General features: G+C 36.6%; 7 protein-coding genes across 12 annotated transcripts; 3 read left to right on the top strand and 4 right to left on the bottom strand.

Annotated features, from left to right (window-relative positions):
* Positions 1 to 15: 15 nt before the first annotated feature.
* On the bottom strand, positions 16 to 1,864 carry LOC108841999 (uncharacterized). Its single transcript, XM_018614798.2, is given in 6 exon segments — positions 16 to 269; positions 272 to 784; positions 1,029 to 1,136; positions 1,227 to 1,438; positions 1,621 to 1,682; positions 1,767 to 1,864. Coding segments are annotated over 4 exon segments (969 nt in total). The 5' UTR covers positions 1,396 to 1,438; positions 1,621 to 1,682; positions 1,767 to 1,864; the 3' UTR covers positions 16 to 90.
* Positions 1,865 to 2,736: 872 nt separating this feature from the next.
* On the bottom strand, positions 2,737 to 7,344 carry LOC108841996 (GPCR-type G protein 2). Its single transcript, XM_018614790.2, has 13 exons — positions 6,875 to 7,344; positions 6,486 to 6,586; positions 6,246 to 6,353; positions 5,713 to 5,833; positions 5,154 to 5,283; positions 4,820 to 4,898; positions 4,540 to 4,628; positions 4,279 to 4,371; positions 4,036 to 4,062; positions 3,869 to 3,955; positions 3,483 to 3,554; positions 3,203 to 3,333; positions 2,737 to 3,111 (listed from the first exon to the last, which is right to left on the bottom strand). Exons 1-13 carry the CDS (start codon positions 7,087 to 7,089, stop codon positions 2,958 to 2,960), a joined length of 1,407 nt encoding a protein of 468 aa, XP_018470292.1. The 5' UTR covers positions 7,090 to 7,344; the 3' UTR covers positions 2,737 to 2,957.
* Positions 7,345 to 7,491: 147 nt separating this feature from the next.
* On the bottom strand, positions 7,492 to 13,019 carry LOC130500643 (uncharacterized). The gene is made up of 20 exons (XM_056995573.1): positions 12,647 to 13,019; positions 12,433 to 12,565; positions 12,226 to 12,362; positions 12,100 to 12,145; positions 11,800 to 12,012; positions 11,217 to 11,723; positions 11,012 to 11,146; positions 10,722 to 10,937; positions 10,551 to 10,640; positions 10,217 to 10,458; positions 10,041 to 10,129; positions 9,589 to 9,629; positions 9,469 to 9,499; positions 9,258 to 9,380; positions 8,934 to 9,148; positions 8,751 to 8,846; positions 8,537 to 8,649; positions 8,289 to 8,424; positions 8,085 to 8,189; positions 7,492 to 7,997 (listed from the first exon to the last, which is right to left on the bottom strand). The coding sequence occupies exons 1-20, from the start codon at positions 12,919 to 12,921 to the stop codon at positions 7,794 to 7,796; spliced, it is 3,147 nt and encodes a 1,048-aa protein (XP_056851553.1). The 5' UTR covers positions 12,922 to 13,019; the 3' UTR covers positions 7,492 to 7,793.
* A 702-nt stretch (positions 13,020 to 13,721) lies between these two features.
* LOC108821044 (protein PELOTA 1) lies at positions 13,722 to 18,739 on the bottom strand. 6 transcript variants are annotated; one of them, XM_056995575.1, is made up of 16 exons: positions 18,535 to 18,739; positions 18,336 to 18,418; positions 17,990 to 18,065; positions 17,660 to 17,734; positions 17,488 to 17,586; positions 16,250 to 16,295; positions 15,900 to 15,975; positions 15,639 to 15,714; positions 15,511 to 15,543; positions 15,361 to 15,429; positions 15,083 to 15,189; positions 14,673 to 14,745; positions 14,496 to 14,534; positions 14,296 to 14,390; positions 14,109 to 14,215; positions 13,722 to 14,034 (listed from the first exon to the last, which is right to left on the bottom strand). In XM_056995575.1, exons 1-16 carry the CDS (start codon positions 18,583 to 18,585, stop codon positions 13,961 to 13,963), a joined length of 1,179 nt encoding a protein of 392 aa, XP_056851555.1. In that variant the 5' UTR covers positions 18,586 to 18,739; the 3' UTR covers positions 13,722 to 13,960. The 6 variants fall into 6 exon arrangements, with proteins under 6 accessions (XP_056851555.1, XP_056851554.1, XP_018449594.1 ...); XM_056995574.1 differs by having other exon boundaries at positions 16,250 to 16,340; XM_018594092.2 differs by having other exon boundaries at positions 17,530 to 17,586; positions 18,535 to 18,738.
* A 1,269-nt stretch (positions 18,740 to 20,008) lies between these two features.
* LOC108839512 (bZIP transcription factor 30-like) lies at positions 20,009 to 21,075 on the top strand. The gene is made up of 2 exons (XM_018612268.2): positions 20,009 to 20,790; positions 20,879 to 21,075. The coding sequence occupies exons 1-2, from the start codon at positions 20,009 to 20,011 to the stop codon at positions 21,027 to 21,029; spliced, it is 933 nt and encodes a 310-aa protein (XP_018467770.2). The 3' UTR covers positions 21,030 to 21,075.
* Positions 21,076 to 23,343: 2,268 nt separating this feature from the next.
* LOC108822885 (uncharacterized) lies at positions 23,344 to 23,845 on the top strand. The gene has a single exon (XM_018596085.2). It carries the CDS (start codon positions 23,481 to 23,483, stop codon positions 23,667 to 23,669), a length of 189 nt encoding a protein of 62 aa, XP_018451587.1. The 5' UTR covers positions 23,344 to 23,480; the 3' UTR covers positions 23,670 to 23,845.
* Positions 23,846 to 23,986: 141 nt separating this feature from the next.
* On the top strand, positions 23,987 to 25,243 carry LOC108822893 (uncharacterized). Its single transcript, XM_018596097.2, has one exon. The coding sequence runs from the start codon at positions 24,839 to 24,841 to the stop codon at positions 25,025 to 25,027; it is 189 nt and encodes a 62-aa protein (XP_018451599.1). The 5' UTR covers positions 23,987 to 24,838; the 3' UTR covers positions 25,028 to 25,243.
* Positions 25,244 to 25,585: the final 342 nt, after the last annotated feature.

Raw genomic sequence — 25,585 nt, forward strand, 5'->3', positions numbered from 1 at the left:
GAGAGAGAGCAATAATTCATGTTTTGTTGTTTCTCTCCTAGCCAAGAAAAGATAGTAAAGAATGCACAAATACCAATTAACCTTTCAAACCTACAAAATGTTTGGGACCTGGGAGTCCAATCTCCGCTGCAACTCTTGCACCTTCTCTGAAAGCTCCATTTTCTGCTCTTTATAGTTCCTAAGTAGATACTCTTTCCCATCTATGACTTCTTTAAGCTCACTCACTTCCTTCCTCAACATCTCTACTCTCTCTCCATCCTTTGATCCCTTTTCGGCGACTCGTAGTTGCTTTCGCTGTCCATAAACCCGTTTGATTCCCCGTTCCAGCCGTTGTTGCTACCAGCCTGTCCCACGCAGTGATCAGCGATTGCCTTTCTCAGCCTCTGCACTTCTCTCTCTGATTCGTACAGATCCCTGTTTGTTGCGTCTAGCTGAGCTTGGAGATGGCTGGAGTGTGACATCTGCGAGTTAAGCGAGTTCTGCAGCTCTAATATCTGTTCCTGCATTTCGAGTATCATGTCATCTCGTCTCTTAAGCTGTTGCCTCAGTTTCTGTATTACTTCTCGCTTGCTGAATATGTCTGAGCCTGATTCAGATACACAAGGAGAATCTGAGCAGGTCGACTGATGATTGTATGGTTTCATGGGTACTTCCAAGTGATCAGCCCACCCGAGGCCATTCTCTTTGATGTATGATGGAGCGGGAACTGTCACAAGAGGCAGGGAATTACTGGGAACCACCATTTGTTCGTTAATGGCATGGTCTCCCTCCACATTCTCAGTTCCTGACAAGAAAGCAAAACTATGAGAACACAAAAACATAGTTGCCAGCTCATTCATGCAAGTAAGCTACTTGAAATATGAACCCAGATTGGGCTACAAAGGACATATCCTAATGCAAAAGTGGCTTCAAAAAATTTCAGAACCAACTCCATATTTAGATCTCTTGTCTCACATCCAAAAGATAACCGCGAAAGCAAACACCAGTAAGAGACTATGTGAATTAAATAAATGTGCAGAAACTCTCACCTGGACAGCTGTGGAGGCAACAATCCTTATTCCTTCCACAAGAAGATGAGCTAGAATGCAAGCAGCAGCATCCTCCTCGAGATTTTCCTCTGTCAGATGTCCCATTGGCTGCACAACAACCATCCAATAAGATAGATAGAAAAATAAAACTTAAATCCTCATGGAGGGAATGTGAATACGTTTTAAACCACACAGTACCATCAGAATGTGGAGGAACAGACTGCTTTAACTTGTAGCCAAAGCGTATAGACAAAGTGCTCAACAAGGCACCCCCTGCAATTAGGATCCAGTTCGGCCCTCCTCCTCCTTCACCACGGGAGTTGTCAGCTCGCTGATGTCTGGAAATGCCATTTCTTCGTGTACTCATCGTAAGAGAAAGTCAAGTGTCTCTCTATCATCCAACCTTAAACCTAACGCACTAGATGTAGTCAGGATAAAAAAAAATATCTAATTCAGAACAAAAAAAAAAGGAGAAGCAAATACACATGATGTTGGGTCCTGAACAAGAGAGATGTGATTAATATGTACATAATCAAACCCTAAACAACCCCGATAACAGCAATCAATTTGTGATAAGGCTTTATCAAAATACCCAAAGAACAATTCGTCGGCAACAAGCAGAGACGATGTTCCGAAATGAGGGGACGGGTTCTTCTACATCACAGCGAACAAGTAGATAGATCCAAGACTTATCAGAGGGGGTAAAGCTTCTACGAATCAATCGTCTAAGAAGCTTACCTGAGCAAATATGAGTCGGAGACAACGCGACGCAGAAGAAGAAGAGCTTTTTTTCTAACGCCGTTAGAAACTCCCACCTTTTCGCCCCCCGCCGTGAACCGCCAAAAAATATTGTTGCGTACCAATTATATATATTTTTTTGTTTTGTTTTATTTTCTCAACAATGTTTTTTTTTTTTTTTTATTAGTTCAAAAACAACATTTACATGATGCAGAGAGAGCAAAAAATGTTTAGTGATTTTGTTTAAATGCTGAGATAAAAAGATAAGAGCATGTTTATAGACAGATACTTTAATTGTATCTTAAGTAGGTTTTAATGAGAGAAAGAGAAACAAGAGAATGAGAATAAAACAACATTTCATCTCTCCATTTCTCCTCTAGCCAATACATGTATGACATTCTCAGTAAGATACATGACTTTCTTATCTTAATTAAGTAACAACTTTTTTCTTTCTTTTAATTTTTAATGCTTTTTAATACTAAAATATGGACTAAGATATACCTATAAACATGCTTAACGACCAGAAGAATAAAATAATGATGTTTATTAGTTAGTGCTTTGACAGCAAAGCTGATAGCCTTGTTCACTGTGGTTTAAATTGATTACTGTTTTTTAGAGTGTGATAGAACCTGAAGTTGCTTACAACGACGCTTAAGTTATTAGAGAATTTTTATAAACTTGTTTTGAAACTTTTTATATGTGTCTCTAACCTTGATCTCGATTGCATAGTTAGCGAACACATTGAACCTAACTAACACAAACCAACTTCTCTAAAGTAGGATATTCTCATTTCTAACAAAAAAGGAAAAAGAAAAGACATCTCAGTCAATGTCTCATGAAATCATTGTACCCTTTACTCTTTTTCTTTTCTTTTTCCTTTATTTTATTTTAAAGTACTGCATGAAAGATTATGTTTGCGTGTAAATAAGATAATATAAAAAAAAATTAAAGCATGTCTATAAGATTTAAAGAGGCAAAAAAACTCTTTAATATCAAATTCTCAATTCATTTACAACTCGAGAGAGAGAGAGAGAGAGAGAGAGAGAGAGAGAGAGAGAGAGAGAGACTAATCCTTTCAAAGCAAATATGTACAGTCAATGCTTGGCCTCGATAGTAAAGTAGTGTATCAAGCTTTTCATGTACATCAAACTCTCAATTAGTGTACAGATGATTCGCTTGCTTGCTTGCTTTTTAGTCAATCGGGTGCTTATCAATTTGACGAGATGTGTAGTGCGCAGATAGCAAGAGTAGAGACAGAAAAGCGCTGGCCACGAAGATTGCATCAAACCATCGATGATAGAAATCGAACTGAATATCTCCGCCTAATACATCTGTTATTATCCCTCTGCAGCCAACAAAACAGCATCATTTATAAGTAACTAGTTAGTGCTTCTAGTGTTATCTTTGGTTTAACTGTTAGGAGAACTCGGGAGTACCTGTACTCATTTCTCAAGCTTTTTCTAATAAGGAGAATAGAAGACAAAAAGTACATTCCCATGATTTCAGATAGGAAAAGCACAACATTGCTTGAAGATCCACTTCCTACCCTGGATACTGCAAAGAAGAACTGTGCAACCCCACAAAAAACACACACACACAAGTCATTCACCAACACTTACAAGGGCAATCAGTCCAATCAGGTTGAAGTAACTGAATAACATAGAAGATCATATAAAGACGAAATGAAGAAACTTTATAGCTAAATTCAGAACTCACCTTCATCAGATTCGTCAAGAATCCCCTCACTGATATCACGATCAACATCCCAATAAACAACAAGGAAATATACTGAAAATAATAAAGAAAGAGACATAATCAGACCTAAGTTGCACCATCCTGGGCAACCAACCATATAAGCATTTTTCAGGATACAAGGTCATCTAACAGCTAGTATAAAAACGTCTAAAATAACTGTGAACTCCCAGGGAAAAAAATTCTCCATCCCGTCAAAGGCTCTATGAAAGTACGGTTATTATTGAAGAGAAAAAAAAAAAAAAAACAAATCCTCCCGTTTTTCATATGGAAGACACGTTGTGAGGAAAAAGAATATTAACTTTGTCACTGGATTTACTATAGACATAAGATAACAAAGTCAGACAAACCTGTGAGAGCAATGCCGCATCTACTCCTATATCAAAGAACTGCAAGAATATGCTGATCATCATCGTGACAGGATCCTTGTTGCCCGCCTGTAGTTCAAGCTGATTACTATTTCATGTCGTAAATAAGTAAACAAACAATGATAGTGATAACATGAGCTTGAGAATACCTCCTTGAAAACGACACTTTGTAAGGACTGCAGAGAAAGCAAAGGGAAAAAAACAGAGAAGTTAGAAATGCTCACAATGACAATTGAGAAAAATTAAACAGAAAAAATATGCAAGACATTTTCATCTAATAAACCAAGAATCTGTTGTTACACTTCCGAAGAGTTTAACATAGTCTTCAATATTGGGATACCATAGAGTTAAAAATACCAAAGGGAGCTCACATATAGACAAACAAAAGTTACCTTTAACATCTTATACACACAGTAAATGGAACACGCATAGCCAAGTAAATTCTGCACATGACCCTTCCAAGTTCGAGAAAAAGCAGCAGCATCCTGCAAATGGAACGAAGTAGTAAAGTGCTTGAAAATGTATTACAGCTTTACAAGACCACCAAGTAAATAACCTAAATAACAGATAGTTTGGAAAGATGCCGTTGCATTAGAATGAGTAGAATTCGTAGTTAAATCAAAGCTTATATATAGTACAGTACTGAAAGGAACCTTTGCTTGGCGGAGTTCATAAATTTCCAAGAATAGTTGCTTTGACAGCTCTTCTAACCCTTCCACCTCCGCCTCCATTAGTTTTATATCTGCAAAAGATTAATGAATATTTTCAGCTTAATGAAAGAAGATGACATTTTAATCTGATAGGTGAATTTACATGATTTATTTTACATACGTAAAACCTAATGGAGTCGAACATACTGTACATGTAAAATCACTTTTACGAATATAATGTTTAGCAGGCATAACTACATAAGCTAAGAACATATTGACTGACCTTGCTCCTTTTGGTCATCTTGAACCGACCGCACAACAGTCCCTACAAATCTTCTAAAGAAAGATCTACCCTTCTGAATCTGGAAGCCAAAAGCACCATGTGATTACTTCCTAAAACTCATCACAGAATTAGCATAAAGAGAACACTTTGACGTAAGCATAGAAAGCATTTCTTATATGATAGAAAAGTCGTTTCAAAGTTTGATGAGCATTGTGACATACAAGTACAAAAATACACAAAGAATTCTGACCTAATCCAGAATGTTAACTAAAATGAAACTTAAAAGTACAATTCCATATCGAGTATACTAAAAAAATAGTAGACAGAAGCATACCTCTTCTGATACTTGACTTCGTTCCACCTCAACTTGGCATAAAATAATTTTCTTCTTCTTAGCTATGCCACTCTCAATTGATTGCATCAGTTGCCTTTCCAACGATTTTATTTCTGATTCTTCGATCTCTCTAATATGTTTCCAGGGAGGAAGAGAGACAGTAAAACGAGCTGTTACAAATATTATAAAAAAAAACACTTTCCAATACAGGTACTCTATCAGTGTGACAATTTACATTACAGAACATAAAACGCTTCATTCAAAGTTCAGCTACTTCAGTACTTAAATTCCCATTATACACTGTTTTGTAACATGTTTTTTAGTCTACATCTCTTTTTATTCCATTATTTACTTTGCTCTTAGATGCAATTTTTTTCTCCTCTCGGAGGAAAATAAAGTGGCAACTGACACATGCAGTGCTAATCATGTCTATCTAACTATTCATCAGAGTTAATGGTGACACAAGAGGAAAATGATAATAGGCAAGAAAAAACTAAACAGCAAAAGCAATTAGAATAAAGCAGAAGCTAGAAGAAAACTTGAATAGTGTAAGGAATACCTGATGAAGAGGGATATATAACTGAAGGGTAAATTGACAGCTCCAAAACCCGATAAAACGGCCATGAGGGTGACACCAATGACCCCGATTCTGCTGATCAGTTGAGGCATTGAAAAGAAACCTTTCAAGATAAAAGGGTGGTTAAGTCAACTAATAAGCAGAAACAAGATCATAAGCCTACACGAAAAAAGCACCGAGAGCGTTTGTATATGCATAGAAGCTAGAAACAGACGCAAACATAAAGAAGGCAGAATGATTGATTCAGCGAATTTAATCTGAAGGTATTTTCTAAAGTCAGGCAATCATAGTCGGTGTCACATACTAGCAAATTTAATCTGAAGGTATTTTCTAAAGTCAGGCAACCATAGTCGGTGTCAAATACTCACATTCTGTTTTCTACATAAAACATCATCTACTACTCCACACATTAAAAAGCAGGCATTATTTATAACAAATGTAAATAAGATCAATTTGCTTCTCGCTTTTACAATGGTGAGGCGAGGGAGGGTGCATGCATAAACACAAAGAGGTACCTTTGTCTTGAGAAGGCATAGGAAAATGAATTCCCATGCGCCAGAAAGCATAAAGGAAGGCTGTCAAGAATAACAAGGCCCCAACAGAAGCACGTTCCCTTCTTACACCTGAAATGACACATTAACAAATAATGAAGCTAATAACCTTCTACTTGATACAATTATTAAAATGGCAAAAAAAAAAAAAAAAGAAGATCAATAGCAAGTAAACGTAGAGGTAGCGTGAGAGGAAGGGGTTACCAGTATTGCGAAGCATCAAATAGCAATGATAGTAGGGTAACATGAAAACAAGAAGCACAATCAAACAAAAGAGATCCACCTTCCAATTAACCATCCTTGCCCTGCAAAGCAAAAACAAAAATCTCAATAGAAAGCTCCAAAGGCTTCAACTTTTTTTTTCTAGCTAGCAGATAAGAAAAGATTTATAAATATATATAAATATATATATATATATGTCTCACTCAGATCAAATATATAATTAAAATGATGGTAATTTTCAAAAGCTGAATGAATACATTCACTCTCTCACAAATGAATGTCACATGACATGATCCAGCAAGGTTTCCACATGAAATGGAACAGAGGAAGAAAGATTCAATAAAATGAGTTTCAAAACAGAGAAAGCTTACTCTCTAGACAAGACGGGGATGATCTCGAAGAGGACGAGCTGTAAGAGGTTGCAGGAGAAGGCGAAGACGACGCTGAAAATGATCTGAACCAAGGCTCGCTTCTCTTCGTACTCCTTGTATAGCCTTTGATTTAAAAACCAGAGACCCGCCGACCCTAACAGACACAGCGATCCCATCACCACCATGCCTTCCAACATCCCCCATCCGTAACCCATCGCTTATCTCTCAAAACAAAGGAAGAAGAAACCTCTGATCTCTTTTCTCTCTCTCTCAACGAAAAGCTTCTCTCATCAGCTGTCTCCACGAGCTTTCCTTCCGCTATTCGATTTAACTCTCTCTCTGCCGACGAACGGTTCCTTCCTTTCTCGTCAGTTTCATCACCAAGCGTATTCAATTAACCAAGAGCTTCACCGGATAAGAAACTACTTAACCGAGCCGTACCGTAACCTTCTGGTTCATTACTAAGAAGATGTCATAAGTAACTGGATTATGTTTACACTGTTATTATGTCTTCCAGATATTAAAGTTGTTGCTTACAGGTACGTTACTGTATGAAATTTCACTAAATCCTAGCTGAGTAACTAAAATAATGTAATATTCACTCCCGAACAGCAATGTACATTTTACTCAATAATATAACCAAATGCCAGCACATTATGAAGGCCAAAATACAATTTTGTCAATGTAAAAAAAACATATCAAGGGTAAAATACAGATAACATTTTACCCCATCTTCACTCAAAATAACTTGCAGCAAACTTGGAAAACTTCAAATAAATGGAAAAAAATGAGGAAGAAAAAAACAAAACTCTCAAAACTCTGGAGAAGAAAAAAGATTTGAGACTCAAATGAGCAAGAATCGATTTCAAACAAATCAGAAAAAAAATACAGGATGACAGTAGAATACAATAGACTCAAATCAAACAGTAGAAGAAGCAAACGCAGCAAGAGCGTTAGCTTGAGAAGGAGGTAGACCACTTATGAAAGGATGCAACTGATCCCCATAAACCGATATCAGGTGGGAGAAAGTTCTGCCTACTATTGCTTTCACTTCAACTTTCTCCACTGGCGACTCCACCACTTGCCCAAATATTCTTACCAGGTCCGGTACATGAGGTATTATCTGATTTTGCATCCCAACACCCACCAGAGGATTAAACCAAACCCGAGAACAAAAAATTACATGGGAGAAAGAGAAAGAAAATAATACCTGTGGATTGGATGCTAAAACAAGCGAGTATATACAACTGTATACAGCCATGGACTCCTCTTGATCTTCCTTTAGAGGTAGACCTCTTAACAAAACTGGAAGTACCTGGATCATATATATTAACTCAGGGAATGAGTACAATGGTTTCATAAGGTTAGCAACATAAATATACAAGAAACTAGCCTATCCTGAGATCAATCATACTTGATTTAGTGGGACTAATTCAGGATGAACAAGAATCATCCTCGCCGTAGCACCTGCTGCATTATCCCTAACAGCGAGGTCTGTTTCTGACTCCCCAAAAAGCGGGTTAAGTCCACGTAGCACATCACCGAAATATCTGGTATTGAATCAAGGGAAGACAAATATGGCATGTGCTGAAAAAGTCAATGGACAAAAAATCTTTATTATGCCTTCAGTATAGTTGAAGTGTCAAAACACGAAAAGGATACTTGAGAGCAGTTTCACCCCCGTTTTTGCATAGCTCTCCAACACAGAAAGCTGCATTTCTTTTATTGGTTGCATGAGTTGATCCCAATTCTTTGAGCACCAAAGGCATTATCCTCTGCAGAAAAAGAAAAAATAATCCCAATTAATTGGTTGGTTCTAATACACAGCTCAAACACCAAGAAACAATCATATGGAACATAAGTTGAGGAAAATCACATCGACATAGGCAGAGATTGGAGCACCCATGTCTTGAGCAACTTCGGCAAGACAAGCAACAACCATTGTCCTGTCCTGGTCGGGACGTCTAGCTTTCTACAAACAAAAGAAGTGAAAGAGTAAGTGTCTAAACTTCAATGAAAGAAGTTATGGCAATGACTGCTGCAGTCACTAAATACCCACCGCAAATTTCATCAACGGCTCAAAGAGTTTTGCAAAGACGGGTTCGAAATGAGACCCCATACACTTAGCAAAGGCGGGGAGGAGGTCAGAAACTGCATCCATGAGGACCTCATCATGTCCAACATCATCATCATCATCACTCTCGTCTTCTACTTGCTGGCAAGCTGCTTTCTCCGTCAGCAGTAGCAATGTCGCATCAACAAGGGGCGATAGATCTACAAAAACAATGTCGTCAGCACAGTATACAAGAGTTTTAAAATTTGAATATCCTGAAGTAACCTTTTTTTTTATAAAATTGAATCCAACAAGTAAAGAGACACCCACAATTTTGAATGGCTGCGTAACCATAATCCTTCATGATGTCTGCAATGCTCAAGCAAGCCTGAGCAACAACCTCCTTATCGTCATCATCAGCCATGGTTTTGATATAAATATTCATAACTGTGTCTGCGGTGCACAAAAACTATCTCAGTATCTTCTAAAGTCATGCTTGTTGTTAATGAGAAGGCAAAAGGTGCTGCCTAATGTGGATTACCAAGAATTTCATTTGCCTTCCCAGTTCCATCCTAAATGAGAACCAAATAATCAGAAAAAGGAAAAACTAGAAGAGAGGTGTGGAGAGAAAGATAGAGAGATTCAAGATCAAGTCCCTTACATTATGAGTCTGGAAAATGGCATGTGCTGCGGCCAATATATCTGCAATTCCAACAGATAAAAGAAAGATAAGTTTAGAGACTCAAAGGTAAAATGACAAGACCAACTCATAAATTGCGTAAGCTTTAAAAATTAAAATTTTAACAGATCCGATGAGCTACATATTCTAACAAAACTGAGTGACATCAAATTGATCATATGATATTACAGAAGCAAAGGGCCATATGCTCAACTGCTAGCCAATTTTTAATCCTAAAACATGTTGCTGGTTGCACCATATGTCGGGAAAAGTACAATGAATCAAGTAAACACCATTTACTAAGCTATGTCTATTTAAATCCTCCAACGGAAGACGTTCGAAGAGTTACGGATGAGGTCGTCTGTGTCGGCATAGTAATAGGAATTACAATAATTGGAGCAAGAAATTATACAATCAATAGATTGAAAACTCACGCTTCAAACCAGTGATCGCTTGAAGCCGAACATCTTCATGAAAATATCCAGAATGTTTGTCCATGATCCTCAATGATTCCTCGAGGTAGCTAATAAGTTAGTTAAGTAGGCATGAAAAAGGATTCTAGTAAGACGTCCAAAGAAGTAAAAAAACATAAAGAAAAGTTAAAGGATACGGTGCAAAAGAAGATTTAGTGTGGAGTGCAAAAAGGCCAAGAGCTTGAGTTGCAGCTGCCTTTTCATCCAAAACTCCTGTTCTTACGCTTATGTTCCGGATTCTGGGCTCATCATGAGCTTCATCATCAGAGGACACCCCTCCAAAATCGTTCACATCTTCGTCTGACTCATCAATGTTGACAGCAGACCCATCATCAAGATTGCAAGAAGCAAATACTAACGGCATAACGCGAGGTAAATACTGCATAAAATGTATTTTATTTACGTAAACATATAACCAACGGAGTCAAAGCTGTTAAGAAGGAAGTCTATTTGAGAGAAACTTATGCACACCTGAGCAAAAGAGTCATCCAATATTTCAGCTACGTTGCTGAAGAATCCATGAGTGTACTCTCTCAACTCGCTGAACTCCAATCCAAATCCCTGAAATTTTATCATGGTGAGCTCTTTCTCCCACAAAATGGCATATTCAGTTGAAAGATACAGAACAGTGAGGGTAATTACTGCTATTGCGGCGTCAATGAAAGCTGGCAAAATCGGCTCCATCCCTTGTTTCCCAACAGACATTGCCACAATCCCTACAAGCTCAGTAGACCTTGCACGGGCACGAAGATCCTCGTCATTGGTGAGCACCATGAAAAACTTCATCGTCTCCAATACCCTCCCAGCGTATGGATTGAATGCTTGCTCTGCAGCAGCAGCTACCGACCCAATTGCCGACTGCAAGCAAATAGTACAATGCTTAAATCAATATTTCGTAAAAACGTAAACTCTAGCAAAGGTTGTCTGTGTACCATGCATGTCTCTTGCAGATTACGGGGACTATTCTCGAGGGCTGCCATGAGCTTCCCCATCAGAGGATCAAGGTATGCAACAATCTCCTCTCCCATGTTCTCACAAAATGCTGCTAAAGCATAGTATGACTTTTCCTGTAGACATTAATTAGAAACGTTACTAATAAACTAGTGCTGAAGCTCAGTTCCTTGCTTCAAAGTTTACCTTCACGTCAACAGATGAATCTTCAATCGCATTCAAAACACATGGAAGAAAGCTCTGATAATGCGACAGGATCTCAGGCTGAAGATGCTCAGCAAATTGGCCTAGTGCAAATGATGAACCCCCTCTAACCATTTTCTCAGGGTCTCTTAAACCTCCCAAGACTATACTAAGAACAGGATCCAGCTTCTCCTTCATAAGATCAAAGCAACCTTCTGATATAACACCTAGAGCCGTTACAGCAGCTTCCCGGAACTTCAGATCCGGACTCTGGCCATACATGGAAGAAAACTCGAAAACAGTGGGGAACACATGCTTCGGCAGGTTCATAGCTAGTGTGTCAATCACCTCGGCAGCCGCACGATCGGTAACAAGATCATCATCATCGTCATCTTGGTCGGATGACTCAGCGAGCAAGGGGCACATGACTTGCAATATTGGTACGACTAGTTTGTGTTTCTTAAGGATGTTGTTTTTGTACTTTGCCAACCATGAAACTATTTGGATTGCCTGGTCAATAAATGGAAACATAACATCATCGTCTGAACTGTTTTAAAAGTAAAAAAAGAGAATAGTTTCTCCTAACCTGGTGGCGTGTGCTAATTTCCAGGGTTTGATTACATGAGACTTCAAGAGAGAACTGAACGATTGATTTGACGGAATCTCCAAGAAGAGTAGCGGGAGACTCAATCAGCTCATCGAAAATCTCGAAAGCGAGTATAGCAACATCCTCCTCGCCTGATGCAAGACATTTTCTTGATAAATCCAATATGCTGGGAACGAAATCTCGGAACTTGACCTGATATATATAAATTACATAAGCACACACACAAAGTATCAAAACATTTAACCAAAAAAAAGCAGGAGAAAAGTCGCTGGAGTTTACCACATCATCCCCGTCGCTTGCGAATTCAAGAAAAGAACCCACCGCCCTGGTAAAGTTGCAGAAGATTATATGGTTGTTAAAGAGAAGAGCAGCAACATTTCTATAAAAACAGAGAAGTGAAATTACTTGAGAGCAGCAACTCTGACACGACTGCTGCTTTCATCTTGCATGCACTTGAGAAGTAGAGCTTTCAGATCGGTAAAGTATGGCCTGAATGTGTTCCCAATCGTTTCTGTCAAAGAGCTGAAAAGGATCAATGCTACCTACAAACAACAAAAGAAAGAACAGATTCAGTTAAGTGAACAAAACATTAGTCAAAAGAGTTTAACATACTTCACGGTGGTCTTCTTGAGCACTCTGACTACACTGGAAGAGAAAGCCAAGCAAGTCAGGCCACTCTCCAGCAGGAACAGCGTACTTCGCTACTACACTCACAACATTGGCACTCGCACGCCTCACAGGTGGACTATTAAAAACAAATTAAATTCAATCAAAAACAAATTAAATTCAAAATTTTCCAATTGAAAGAGAAAGTAAAGAGAGAAACCTATTCTCTACGGTGATGCTCTCGATTAAAGACTGTTTAACTTCCTGTTTCATCTGCGGAGAAAGCTTGGCCCAGTGTCCGGTGATCCTTTTACGGAGGAGGACGGCGGCGAGCTGGCGGACGTTGGGGGTTTTAGCGGTGCGGAGGTGCTGGACGAGGGCGGGAACGACCTGAGGATCCTTGGCGAGACGCTTGATCTGATCCTCCGCTTGACGGCGAGCATCGTTGTCAGGCATGAGGAATTGGATCAGCAGAAGCTCTAGAGATTGCGCCATTGTTTGAGTTTGATTGATCTTCTTCCCCTCCCGAAGCAGACAGACAGAAGGCTGCTGGAAGTTGTGGGAGTGATACGAGAGCGAGCGAATAGGGTTTTATTTATATGTGAGGGTTTTTTGCTTTTGGTTTGGTTTTACGTTTCTACTGGTCGGACACGGTGTCTTTATGTTCGGTAATAAACTTGATCAACCGAAACTTTTGATATTTAATGTGATAATTAATTTTTTGACAAATTAGTTGGGTTGTAAAGTTGGACATTTTCAATTTTTAATATAAAAATTATGAATTTTATATTATACGACTTTTAAAGTTTTATAATCTATTTGGTTGAACTTGATAGATAACTAAAAATATTTTTGTTTGAAAAATATAAGGTTAAAAACACACAAACCTAACCTAAGTGTGAGAAAATGGATGGTGTATACAAATCTGTATTCATGTTGTGAGAATTTATATTTTTGAAGATGAAATCCATCTTTATACTCATTAAAGTATAAATAATTATTTAACCAATTATAAATAAACTATAAAATATTATTTGTTGTACAATTTTGTATAAAGATAATATTTACATTTTAATATAAAAATATTTCTTTTTTGACACATTATAGACTTTCTTTAAACATCGTATATTTTGTTTCATTTTCACTCGCACCTTTTTCTGTGGTTTGAATAGTTTTAAGTTGTTGAAATTTTACAATAGCTTTGTGTTTGCGTTAATGTTCATGATGTGTATAAGAAGTACGAACTGAGGCTAACTAACTTGACCGGTAGATAGCAGATCATAGTATAGCATTTATATCATCATATGTTATGTGCTCCACAAATATGTTTTATAAATCACAAAGGCTCAAGATTCAACAAGGTACGTTGTTTCACAAACGCTGCACAACAGCAACGACTGATCCAACTTAATGTAAGAGTTTGCCTTTTGGGCCACAATACAAATCTCTCTTGAAAACTATAAAGAGATGCTAATAAGTATAGTGAGACGTATATGATCTTGTATGTTTTCTACACCCGAAGAAGATATATATATTACATCTCGATGTCTTCGAGGTCTGGTAAAGGGAACCTGAGAAGAGCTGCAATTCCAGTCAGCTGTGCCAACTCTGCAAAAGTTTATCAACACTTAATAAAAGTTTGTTATGAAGAAGAACGAAGAGACAAAGTAGCAGACACTCACGTTCTCCTGAAACATGCATCGACGAAAATATAAACGCCTCTCCTCCTGAATCTTTCACTGACTCAACCAAATCCACATACTTCTTCCTTGTTTTAACGTCGGAATTCCTGGACAAAAAATTATAATGTCAATCACGATAATACAGAAGTCGAATTGCGATTAGTATTCCCTCCTTTCATTACTGAACCTGAAAAGCTCATCTGTGATGAGAAGTGTTTGGACTGCCATTCGTTCATGAGCAACTTCTACATGTTTTGGTCCATAGCATGCCCGAGCTGGATCCTGGATTTAAATCAAGCAAAGAGAATCTCAAGACACGTTATAAGTTTATAACATACTTTAAAACGGATGAGAATCGTTTTGTTGTACATTGCAAAAGAACCTTACATTTGAAAGCATGGTGAAGAAATCGTTTAGAGCTTTGACCTGCACGAGGCAAATTCACATCAAGCAATGAATGATAAAAGTACAGTTTAAGAGCACCACCATACAGAAACAGAAGAACAAAAATATTGAAAGAAGAAGATGATAATTTATCAAAGCTAAATTGACATTTTAAATCACCTCTTTTGCTGCTTTAGTATCTTTGATCATATTCATCACGTTGGGAGCATTTAGAACCTCTCCCAAGCTATGTCTGTCCACCAAAACTAATGTTAAAGATCAAAGAAAATTTGCAGGATTTATCGAAGTGAACAAGCAAACCAAAAGCTAGAGGTGAGCGGTTTAACACTGATAGCCACCACACAAACATGAATTTAAACATTAATAAAGTAAGTACACCGGTAAATCCGGACATACTTATACAGGAAACCTATTAGGTTTATCTAGCAGATGGCAGCATAGATCTAAAATCAGTAACGTCATTGAATTGAAGCATGTCATTCATCTGACACTGCCCATTAATTTTTTTTTATAACTTTGACAGATAGTTATTTTGATAGGTTACATAAACTATTTCACAGAAACCCTACCTATATCCAGAGTTTGTGTGCACCAGAATTATACGCGATTTGTTCTCAATTATAGCTCTCAACTGTCTTCTCTCTGCTTCCAATAATAAGTGACGATGAAACTGGTCCTGAAGATAAGAAACAATCAAAAGCTCACCACTTCATGTGTGTCATATATGTAAGGAAAATCAGTAACTCTTGGAAGTGCTTGCATCAAGTATTAAGCTTGTCCAGCTGCAATTTGATTGATAATTATTAACCCTGTAGGTTTAGAAACAGTCTGGAGAGACAAGAATTACTTTTGTAAAGCCGGGACTTGCGATCACTGCACAGCGAACGACACTGAAGTCAACATGTTTCACAAAGGCCTGTGTTACATCAATAGACTTTTAGCATGTATAAAACTCAGGTACGCTTTTTGTTGTATATTCTGAGAGTCAAAAACAAACCTGCAGAACATTCTCAAAGAATTTCTTCAATGCCTACAGAATTAACGAAAATTGAAGAGATAATATCAGAGAAATTCCATCAGCCACAGATTTGGGCGTGTATATAATGAAACAGTGCAGGAACATACAGACTCGTAACCAGCAATGGCAGGCCCATGCTTCCTAGGAATTGATGTTTCTATTCGTGCACGGCTACTTGTCACGCTGCCAAATATTAGAAAATTACAATTAAACGAGAACAGAATGAATGATTTTATTTGACTCTTGCGGAAAAAAAAGTAAGAAAAAAAAAATTATTCGACTCTCCTTCCATACTCTTCAACCAAAACAACCCAGGTGACACAAGTATAAATACATGCCGTCAAAACACCAACTAGAGTAATCAGTACCTTCTGCCAACAAGGAAGATTTGTCCAAGTCCTTCTTGCATTAGAACTACAGCTAGATCAGCACTGGCAGCGGGATCTATGCAAGACAACAAAGGGCAACAAATTTGAAACCGGAGTAAAAAATGACTTGCAGGACTATGAGGATATATAAACTGGGGACAGAAGCAGAATTTTGGAATATTGCATGAGAAAGTTTGTAAACCAATGAATTGGGTTCGATGTCTACTCTAGACCACATGGAGACAGATCTGGGATCATGTGCCGAGAATCAACAGACACCTTTGTGGGTTTATGACAATTTCAAAGGTATTTTCTCCAGAAAATAAGAAGGTCGAAAAGAAGCAGCATACCTGAGGCTTGCTTGAGTGTATCAAGAGCCAATGAGTCCCAAAATGCCTGAAAATAACCCATGTACACACTGCTAATTACAAATGAAGTTTTCTAAAAGGAAAGAAAATCTATACTATTATTTATGAAGTGATTTTGCTTAGTTGTCATGTTCTCCATAATTTTAGGTGATTTTGCTTATTTGTCATGTTTTCCGTAATTTTAGGTAATTTTATTTATTTATTATATGCTTAATAATTATAATTAATAGTTTTGCTTATTTTTAATAATTTTAATTAAACATTTGATTTAAGACAATCACAATATTATAACATCTTATTTTGTATATATCATCTTATTTATAATTATTTTTGATATCTGCTGGTTGATTCTTATTTTGATGTTTTAATTAAAATTTTAAGTAATTTTGCTTATTTGTCATATTTTCCATTGGTTTAGGTAATTTTGCTTATTTATCATATGCTTAATAAATATAATTAATAATTTTACTTATTTTAATTAAACATGTGATTTAAGACAATCACAATATTAAATCATCTTATTCAGGATATATCATCTTATTTATGATTATTTAACTTTTGGATATATATTGGTTGATTCTCATTTTGGTGTTTTTTTTTATTAAAGGCTCATTTTTGGTATATGTTTCAGATTGATACTAAATATTAATTGATATTAGAGATGTATATTTGGTACATCCAGATTTTATATTGTTGGTTCATTATTTCATTATCCGTAAGTGATTGATTAACTATACAATAAGTGCTAACACAAGGAAAACTATCTAAGATATCTGTAGCTGTTTTTTCATGATTTATATAAATAAAGTTTTTTTATGCTGCCAAAAGCATGAAAACAATTTATGCTAATGGTTTTTGAAAATTTATAAATTTTTGAAAAATTATTCTAATGGTATTTAATATTTATAAATTTTTGATAATTTTTAAGCCCGCAAATGCGGGCAAAACACCTAGTTACAAATAAATCACATACACAGTAAGCACTAAGCAGGCTGCTACAAAAACCTATGTACTAGCAAAATAGCTTCTACTTCCAAATCTACTTAAATGGATGATGGAACATGTAGTTTGAATATTATCCAAATCTAAAACAATATGTAGTATCGCTGATTCCAAATTTTCTTTTTATCTTGCAAATGGTATATCAACACTACATCAGCGTGCCCTAAGTTATTCGTAAAATAGAAACTAGATTGCATAACGCATAATGTCACACTTACAAGGTAGAAACAGAACAGGACTATCAAAAAGAGGAGATTTACCTTTCTCAAAACAAAAGGTCGTTTCAGGTCAAGCTCTAAAGTATGGAATGCACCAATCTGCGACACAACACAAGTTTCAGCACATAAAACTCAAAGTGATAAACTCATAAAAGTCAAGCTCACAGACTACCTTTACGTGCTCATTCTCCAGGATATTCTTCCCACGTATGCGTAGAACAGATGCGTCTTTGTCATAGTCCACCTCCTAATTTTAAATAAATAAAGAAAAATCAAAGACAACTAGACCATACAATTAGAAAAATATAGCTTCCACAGTTTAAGGTTACCATGACCAAAGTGCCAAAAACAACCAAAAGGTAACATATGTGATCAAAATATCTATTGTACTACCCAAATGAAAGTAAACGGTTAAACCAATATAGCACATTTATTGTTATTGCGAGTTTAAGCATAATAGGTTTGTACAGTAGGAAGGAAGGAAGGTATTAACAAATGATACCTCAACTTGTACTTCGAGCTTCAGTCTAACACGTTCAGAGTCTCTTCCCCCACCAGGTACCTCTCTCTGAACCTTTCTGAAACCAGGCAAAAGAAAAAAAAAAGAAAAGCTTGTCAGAAATGTTCTAAGATCAAGCAGGCATCTCAATCAACCCAGTCTAAGAACAGGGATAGTAAACTTATATTCTTCTAACATAACAGGTAACTCCCTGCATGATACTATATCGTTTAATACAGAACTTTAAAAAAAATCCCCATTATTAATTACAAAAGGAATGAACTTTAAGTGTGTGATAGATACATGATTCTTAAAAAAAAAAAAAGATGAGAAGAGAAGAGAAGAGTACCTAAAAGTGACAGCCATGACACTATCGGCAGTGGAAATAAGGTTATAAGCATACCAGAGATCATCCGAGTCCTCAGCAACCATCTACCCCTCAATCAATTCCAAGTTCAATTTTTGCACAAGTTACAACTAACTAACTAACTTAGGGCCTGAAAGATAACATAATAATCCCAATTTATAACAAAGGAATCAATCAAAACCTTCACGCTTCCGGGTCCATTACGAACAAAATCCCTGCGAACGATCTTCATCTTCTCAACTAGGTATGTCCTGTCCACTAACACACACAGACAGAAAATTGCAATTTTTCGATGATTCGATTTCTCGGGCTCTCGCGTGCGAGAGGTACCGGGTTCGATTACCCTGCACCTCCCCCTTCTAATTTCCAGAACTATTTTTAATCATTCAAAGATATAATATTACGTATTTTTTAGTAGTTTCTCAATTTAGCTTACCACATGGAAAGAAACTGACAAAACAACATACATGTCCAAAGATATATAGAGAGATACATTCCGAAAAGAATTATTACAAGATATGAGAAATACATATCAATATGAAATTTGTAACTGTCAAATGAAAACTAACAAATTAGGTACTTTTAATATAATCAAAAATTGGACTTTAATATAGTGGCACACTGGCACTACGCATCGTGACTAGGTAATTAAAAATGATTTAACAATATTTGTATTGTTATTTATGTGAACTCGTCCAGCTTGGTATATCTACACTTTGCTTTACAAATTTTCTTTCTGGCAATATTATCTACAAGGTTAATGAGATTAACGTGACTAAGCGATGTATTTAGTGATTTAATGCAGGTAATGACAATTTAAGACCCCGAGACAAAAAAGTGGTCAATGCAAGTATATAAATAAGGAAAATCTAATATATATATATATATATATATATATATGTATATATATATATACATGTGTGTTATATAAGGAAAATTTCATAAATCATACAATTAATTACCTTTATATTACCATTTTAATATACAAGCTTTTTCCACTTACAAAAACTTCATCAACTATTTATTATTTTAATTAGTACCCATCTTTTAAAAATACACCATTTAGCACCATAGCACAGGATTGATTTTATCTTTTCAAGTGCAAAGTTGATACTAATCTGTTGATAAAAACACTGAAAAAAACAGTGTATAAATCAAAGGGAAGTTAGAAGAGAAATTGTTAAATTCAAAATGTAGAAAGGATTAATTTTGTAAATATTCACTTATAAAAGCTCGAGCAAATGACTGAAGCAAACTAGATACAGCAGTTACTATAGTTTTCCACTGTTGAGTTGCCGAGGTACTCTTCTTACTGCAGTTCCTTTTAGTTTATCTGCCTTCAACGTTTCAGTTTCATTTTTGAAAAGCAAAATTTACATCAGTTTCATTAATTTACTATTATCATTATCTCGTTTGTTTTTTCTAAATTCTCTCGAAACATTCGTACGAACTGACTGACTTTGAACTGAATATCAGTTCTGATTGTAAAGCAATGATCCTCGATGATTACTAGTAGTAATTTACTAGGGTTTTTTTTGTGTGTTGTTGTGTTTTTGATTTGCTTTTTAAGTAAAGAAAGTGAGTTATAGAGACTAGTGTAACTCCGACATGATGCAGAGAGAGAGACACTCCGTTCGTTCCTCGGATCCCTAACTATGAATCCTCGTCACAACGAGATCGCTCCTTCAAACACAAGCTCCATCAACTCCACTCGACTCCCGAGTCCTCCTAGCAACGGTGGCGGCGAGAGTGGCGTAAGTGGCCGTCCTAGCCGGAGATCATTGCCACCCCTTCTACCGTATCCTCAGATCCCACTGAACCGTCCGCCAATGGGGTTTCCCACGTATCATCCCTTCTCCTTCGGCCCACAGCCGCACATGAGCCCCGCCCCGTTGTGGAGGTTACCATATTATCCGCCAGCGCCGGTGGCTAACTACAACGCGCCACCGCCGCCTCCGCTTCCGTACACGAGGCCTACCACCTCGGTTGGCTACCGTGGTGGTATCCCGCCGAGGAATGCTCACAGAAGAAGAAACAGTCATAACTTTTCTGGTTCGAGTTCACTGGTGAGGCCTCAGAGTGCTGAGCCGATGATTGGGATCTTTTCTCCAACAACCATCTACCCGATAGAGATGCCCGTTGGCGTGATGCCAAACGAAAGGCCTGCAGGAGAAAACGAATCTCGTGGGGAAGCAGACGGTGTCATGAACGTGTTTCTCACTAACTATATGGATCAGGACAAGATTTTTTATGTTTATAGTGCGGATGACTTGGAGATAATCTTTGGAGATTCGGAGAATGTGAAAAGCAGTGGCAGTGAGATGATTAGTAATCTCAATGGTCACGAATCACCAAATCTGCCTCCTTCCCTAGGGAATCATCATGGTGTAATTGATGGAAACGAGAATGCTCTATCTGATCCTAAGTATGCCAAGAGGTAAAAAAAAAAAGTTGAGATTTTGTGACTAAAATATGTAAGTATGGTTTTGTGGACATTAAGTTTATCCATGATGATCTCATTTCAGAATCTTGCCAAACCGGGAACCATCTGAACAATCTAATCCTAAGAAGGTGCGTCGCGTTCAAGAGCTGGAAGACGAGAACAAGCAACTGCGGATTGGTGCAAACGGATTGCAGGAGCAGTTGTCATGTCGTAATGGTGCGTCTTCTCGATAACAATAAGTGTCAGGTTTTGTAGGGCTTTGCGTTACTTAAACACCATTAACCCATATATTCAATTAGGGATGTTTATTCTTTTTTTAATAATTTAAGTTGTAAAAGTGATTAAACACCTACGCTTGGACAGCTTAATTAAGTACCGACACTTCCATCTTTTGTCTGTTTTCTCCTTTTTTTAATCCAAAAATCACTAAGCACACCTCTAAGCATGCGTTAATGGTTCTCTTACTTACTTGCATTTCATCTTTGCTTATGACTTTCACTCATATAGGAATACCTTACTGTTGAAACAACCTTTAAGCTTGTTTATACTTTTGTTACCTCCTTTAAGCTTGTTTATACTTTTGTTACCATTTCTAGGTATATTTTTTTTAGAAAAAACACTAGCTATAAAGTTTACCTCTATTGTTGCAGCCTTGAATGAACAACTGACTGTAGAAGACCTTCGACTGAAGCTGGCATCAGACGAGGTTATATTAGACAGCAGCGGATACGACATGTCAAACTGGGAGACACTGGATGCAAACATGTTCCAGACATTCAACCCCAGCCAGTTAGATCAGTAGCCGCAGACAAATCTTGATTTCAGTGAACATATCATCTAAGGAAATTGAGTGGTGGCCTTGGTAAATCATGTAGGTTCAAGGCCGGGCTGAAGTAATAGTATTTTATGTGCAGGATCATACTGATTAAACAAATCTATTATAAATCATTTTCTCAAAAAGAAAAAGCAATACCATGTAGTATATAGATAAGAAAAATGATTTGTAATGGTAAGCCTTTGGAAAGAGCTTTTGATTGTATCCAGTTGAGTAAGATTATGTTTTATTAGAGCATTTCTATTGGTGGGATACTCATTTGAATATCTTATCCATCTAGATATTAGTATTTTTAATTTAGTTCAATTGTGATATTAAATTTTTAGGTAAAAAAACTAAACCATTCACATGAGACATGTATGAAAGGAGTATCTAATGAGATTGTTAAAATTTCTCAAATTAATTGTTAAAATTTTCATTTGCTTAGTATTTCATACCCACTGGAATGTTATTAATGGACATGCTCTTAAATGTGTAATAAACAAAATTCATAAGCCCTGTGCCCTTTTACTTATATACTTAAGAGTTAAGATATTCTCCCAAGTATATTAAAAATGAAAAGTAAAAAACCATACTAAATCAAAAACATGATATAAAGAGATATACATATATAGTGCATGCTAGACCATAAGCAACATTGGCAATTATCATACACAAACCATACCAGATATTAACCCCCCGCCCCCGGGTTCGAAATAAAAATGAATAATTGTCAAAATTAATATAATATATACATTTCAAACTCTCCATAAAATTTATATATAGTTGCATTTTTTTTGACAAATATATAGTTGTATTATTATTTACAGTTTTCTTCTCTATAAGCAAAGCTCTTTCTAGAGAAGGTTGTAAATGAATCTAGAATATGTATCCACTGTTTCCAGATACTACTAGTAAATTATTTTATTTTTCCCATGTATGTGGTTTTACTTTGGGAAATTGTACTTAGTAACATTCAAACAAATTATAATTAATTTTAACTAAAAATAAAAAGCTTCTAACACTACCAAATGTATACTATGTTATCTTTTTTATTTTTTTACTTTTCCAATAAATGATAAAAAGTTTTTCCTCACTACTACCGCTTCTTCCGTATCTATAGTTTTATATGTTTTTGACATTTGTAGATTTATATCTACTTTTATATGTTACCTTGTAATTTTTTGTGTTTAATATAAATATCTCAGTGAGAAACATGGATAGAAAAAAAAGAACATATATTGATAGAAAGTGTAACTGAGGGATAACAACTAAACTGGACACTTTGACAAACATTCACAAGGAAATTGAGTTATGATGATGCGAAGACCTGATCAGGACGAGTTAGTTCTGGTGGGTTTGATTTGCACTGGAAATGATGTTTTATGTGAGAAATAGTATTAGTGTCGCCTGGTTTCGGGTTTATTTCATCTCATATACCAAAAAAATGATGTGAAGACGTGCAAGTATAGGTTTCTTAAAAATGATATACATGTTGAGTGCCGAGTGAACTTTGACAACGATACAAAAGTGATGTATCTGCTGAGCTATATACTGTACTAGTAAAAAAAACACGTGATAATCGGGGACCAGATTCGAGGAACAGCTAATGCTAAAGTGAAGTGCGCGTACGACACGCTTCGTGTGTTTTTTCTTTCCATATTGACCAATCGAAATATTAAAATAGGAAACACGAGTTGCGAGTAACGACGAGCACAGTAGAGAAACTCAGGCTTCTTTATATAAAAAGATAGACTTCTTTCTTTCTTTCCACAAGTCATCACAACCAAATTCCAGTAATAGCTCTCGCAAAGAACTCAAGAACATTCAACATCATTCCTCTTCGGCTATTCTTCAATTATCATCAATCATGATCTCCGTCGTTATCATGGCTGAGCTACTGATTGAGTACACGACAGCTCTAGCTAAACTCACCGTCGGGATTCTTCCGAGGCGACAAGGCGACGGAAACTTTATACGGATAGGCAACTTCTCCTTGTACTGTCCTCCTAGATCGTCGCCAGTTCCAGACTTCTCTGCGCATCTTGTCGATTTCTAATTACGTGACGAGTGTCCATCCTTTTTCTTTTTCTTTTCTTTCTCTTATTCTTTAGTGATCGAGTATATGAGTAGCAGCTGAAGCTTCTTTTTTTCTTCCCTTTTCCATATTGAATAGATCAATAGAGATATGTTAGCGTAATTACAATGATATAATACGTTTCTGTGTTTCTTTGACATCACTCACCTAAAATACAATCATTTATGTTAAGTTGGTCAACTTTAAACAAACGATAATTTTAAAGTATACTTTAGTGATACAAGTTAATTAATTAACTATTTAAAAACTCTCACATGCGTCTTTGGTCATATATAGATCCATCGTCAAATAGTTTCACTCTACTAAAAATAAACGCAGCAAACGTCATAAATAGACCTGAAAATAACGATTGAGACGTTATATAAAAAACTTTGTAGTTTGTACATCTGATTTAAGTCCATTTCAACAGAAAGTATTTACAAACCATTTGAATCTTCTTGGTACAACGATACTCACCCCTGTGGATATTCCCGTTGGATAATTTGAAAGACGGTGTAATCTCTCTAGAGGTTTCCTCGTACTTGGTACTTTTGATCACTCTTTGGATTTGTTATCAAGTTTTTCTAAGCTTGCGTCTCTATATCTTTATTGCTTTGTATTGAACGCTTTCATCTAGGATTGCACATCGAGTATTTGATGTTCGCTTCTATCTTTGTAACTGGCTAAATTATGAATGAAATGTGTTGTGTTTCAAGAAAAAAACCATTTGAATCTTCTTATTTACATCAAATTATTCAAATTAAAATATTTTCACTACTAAAAGGAATGGAGTGTTCTAAAACCGAGTCGACAGATACGAGCGATTATTGCTTAAAGTATTTTATTTGGCAAGTAGAGTATTGTCCTTTTGCCAACACTGTGTGACTCTACAGCGCGACACGAGGCAAGTTACTAAAAAAACAAAAAATAAAATAACTCAAGAAAGTGATATACGTGTAAGAGTATCTAGAACCACTTGGAGCTTTAAGATTTTTATGGCCTATATGAAGAGATTTATATTACATGGTGTTGTGTCTCTCACTCCCAACACCATTTCCTAAACAGATAAGACACTTTAAAAGGCAGAGAAACTTCTAGATTTCCGGCTAATCCTTTGAGAAGAAGAACGATATCCACTATCACTTCTGAACATGATTTCTGTTGTTATCGTCACTGAGCTACTGCTCGAGTACACGGCGGCCCTCGCGAAATTAACGGCTGGTATTCTTCCTAGACGGCGAGGAGACAGAGACGTTATAAGGATTGGTGGTTTCTCTCTGCGGTTTCCTCATAGACCGTCGCCTATTCCAGATTTCTCTTCTCATCTCGTTGACTTCTGATATGTGCCACAAAGCAAGCTTTCAGATCTCAGTGTTGTGCTTTCACCGGAGCTACTAGGATACTGTGACGGCCGGGACTTTTCATTTTCACTCTGATTTTGTCTCTCTTTTTCTTTTGACTTTTTTTTTAGTCGAATGAAACTTCATCTGGATTCTTGATCAGAGCTTTGTAAAATTGTATCTAATTATAAATAGAGATTGTGATTTTGATGGACTCTTGATCTTTCAGTGTTTCTTGATTTTGACCTTTTCATTCTTTTTAAGTATTTCGGCTGTGTGATGAGAATCTCACTTTCGCTTTTTAGATTGAACTATTAGACACATAGTTGTCCCACATCGAATATTAGAAGGGATCCTTAGCAATATATAAGATAGGTGGGTCACTTCTCTTATCACCAATTGGTTTTAAGTGTGAATCTACTTTTACATGGTATCAGAGCCAGGTGTATACAGTCCAACCCGATCCACATCGATCTGGCCCAAAGTTGGCCCATCGATTTTTGCCCGAGCATTCCGAGATTGACGCTCAGAAAGCCATCATCTCGAGGGGGCGTATTA

This window comes from Raphanus sativus, unplaced genomic scaffold, assembly GCF_000801105.2.
Source record: "Raphanus sativus cultivar WK10039 unplaced genomic scaffold, ASM80110v3 Scaffold0005, whole genome shotgun sequence".
In the NCBI taxonomy this organism is placed as follows: Eukaryota; Viridiplantae; Streptophyta; class Magnoliopsida; order Brassicales; family Brassicaceae; genus Raphanus; species Raphanus sativus.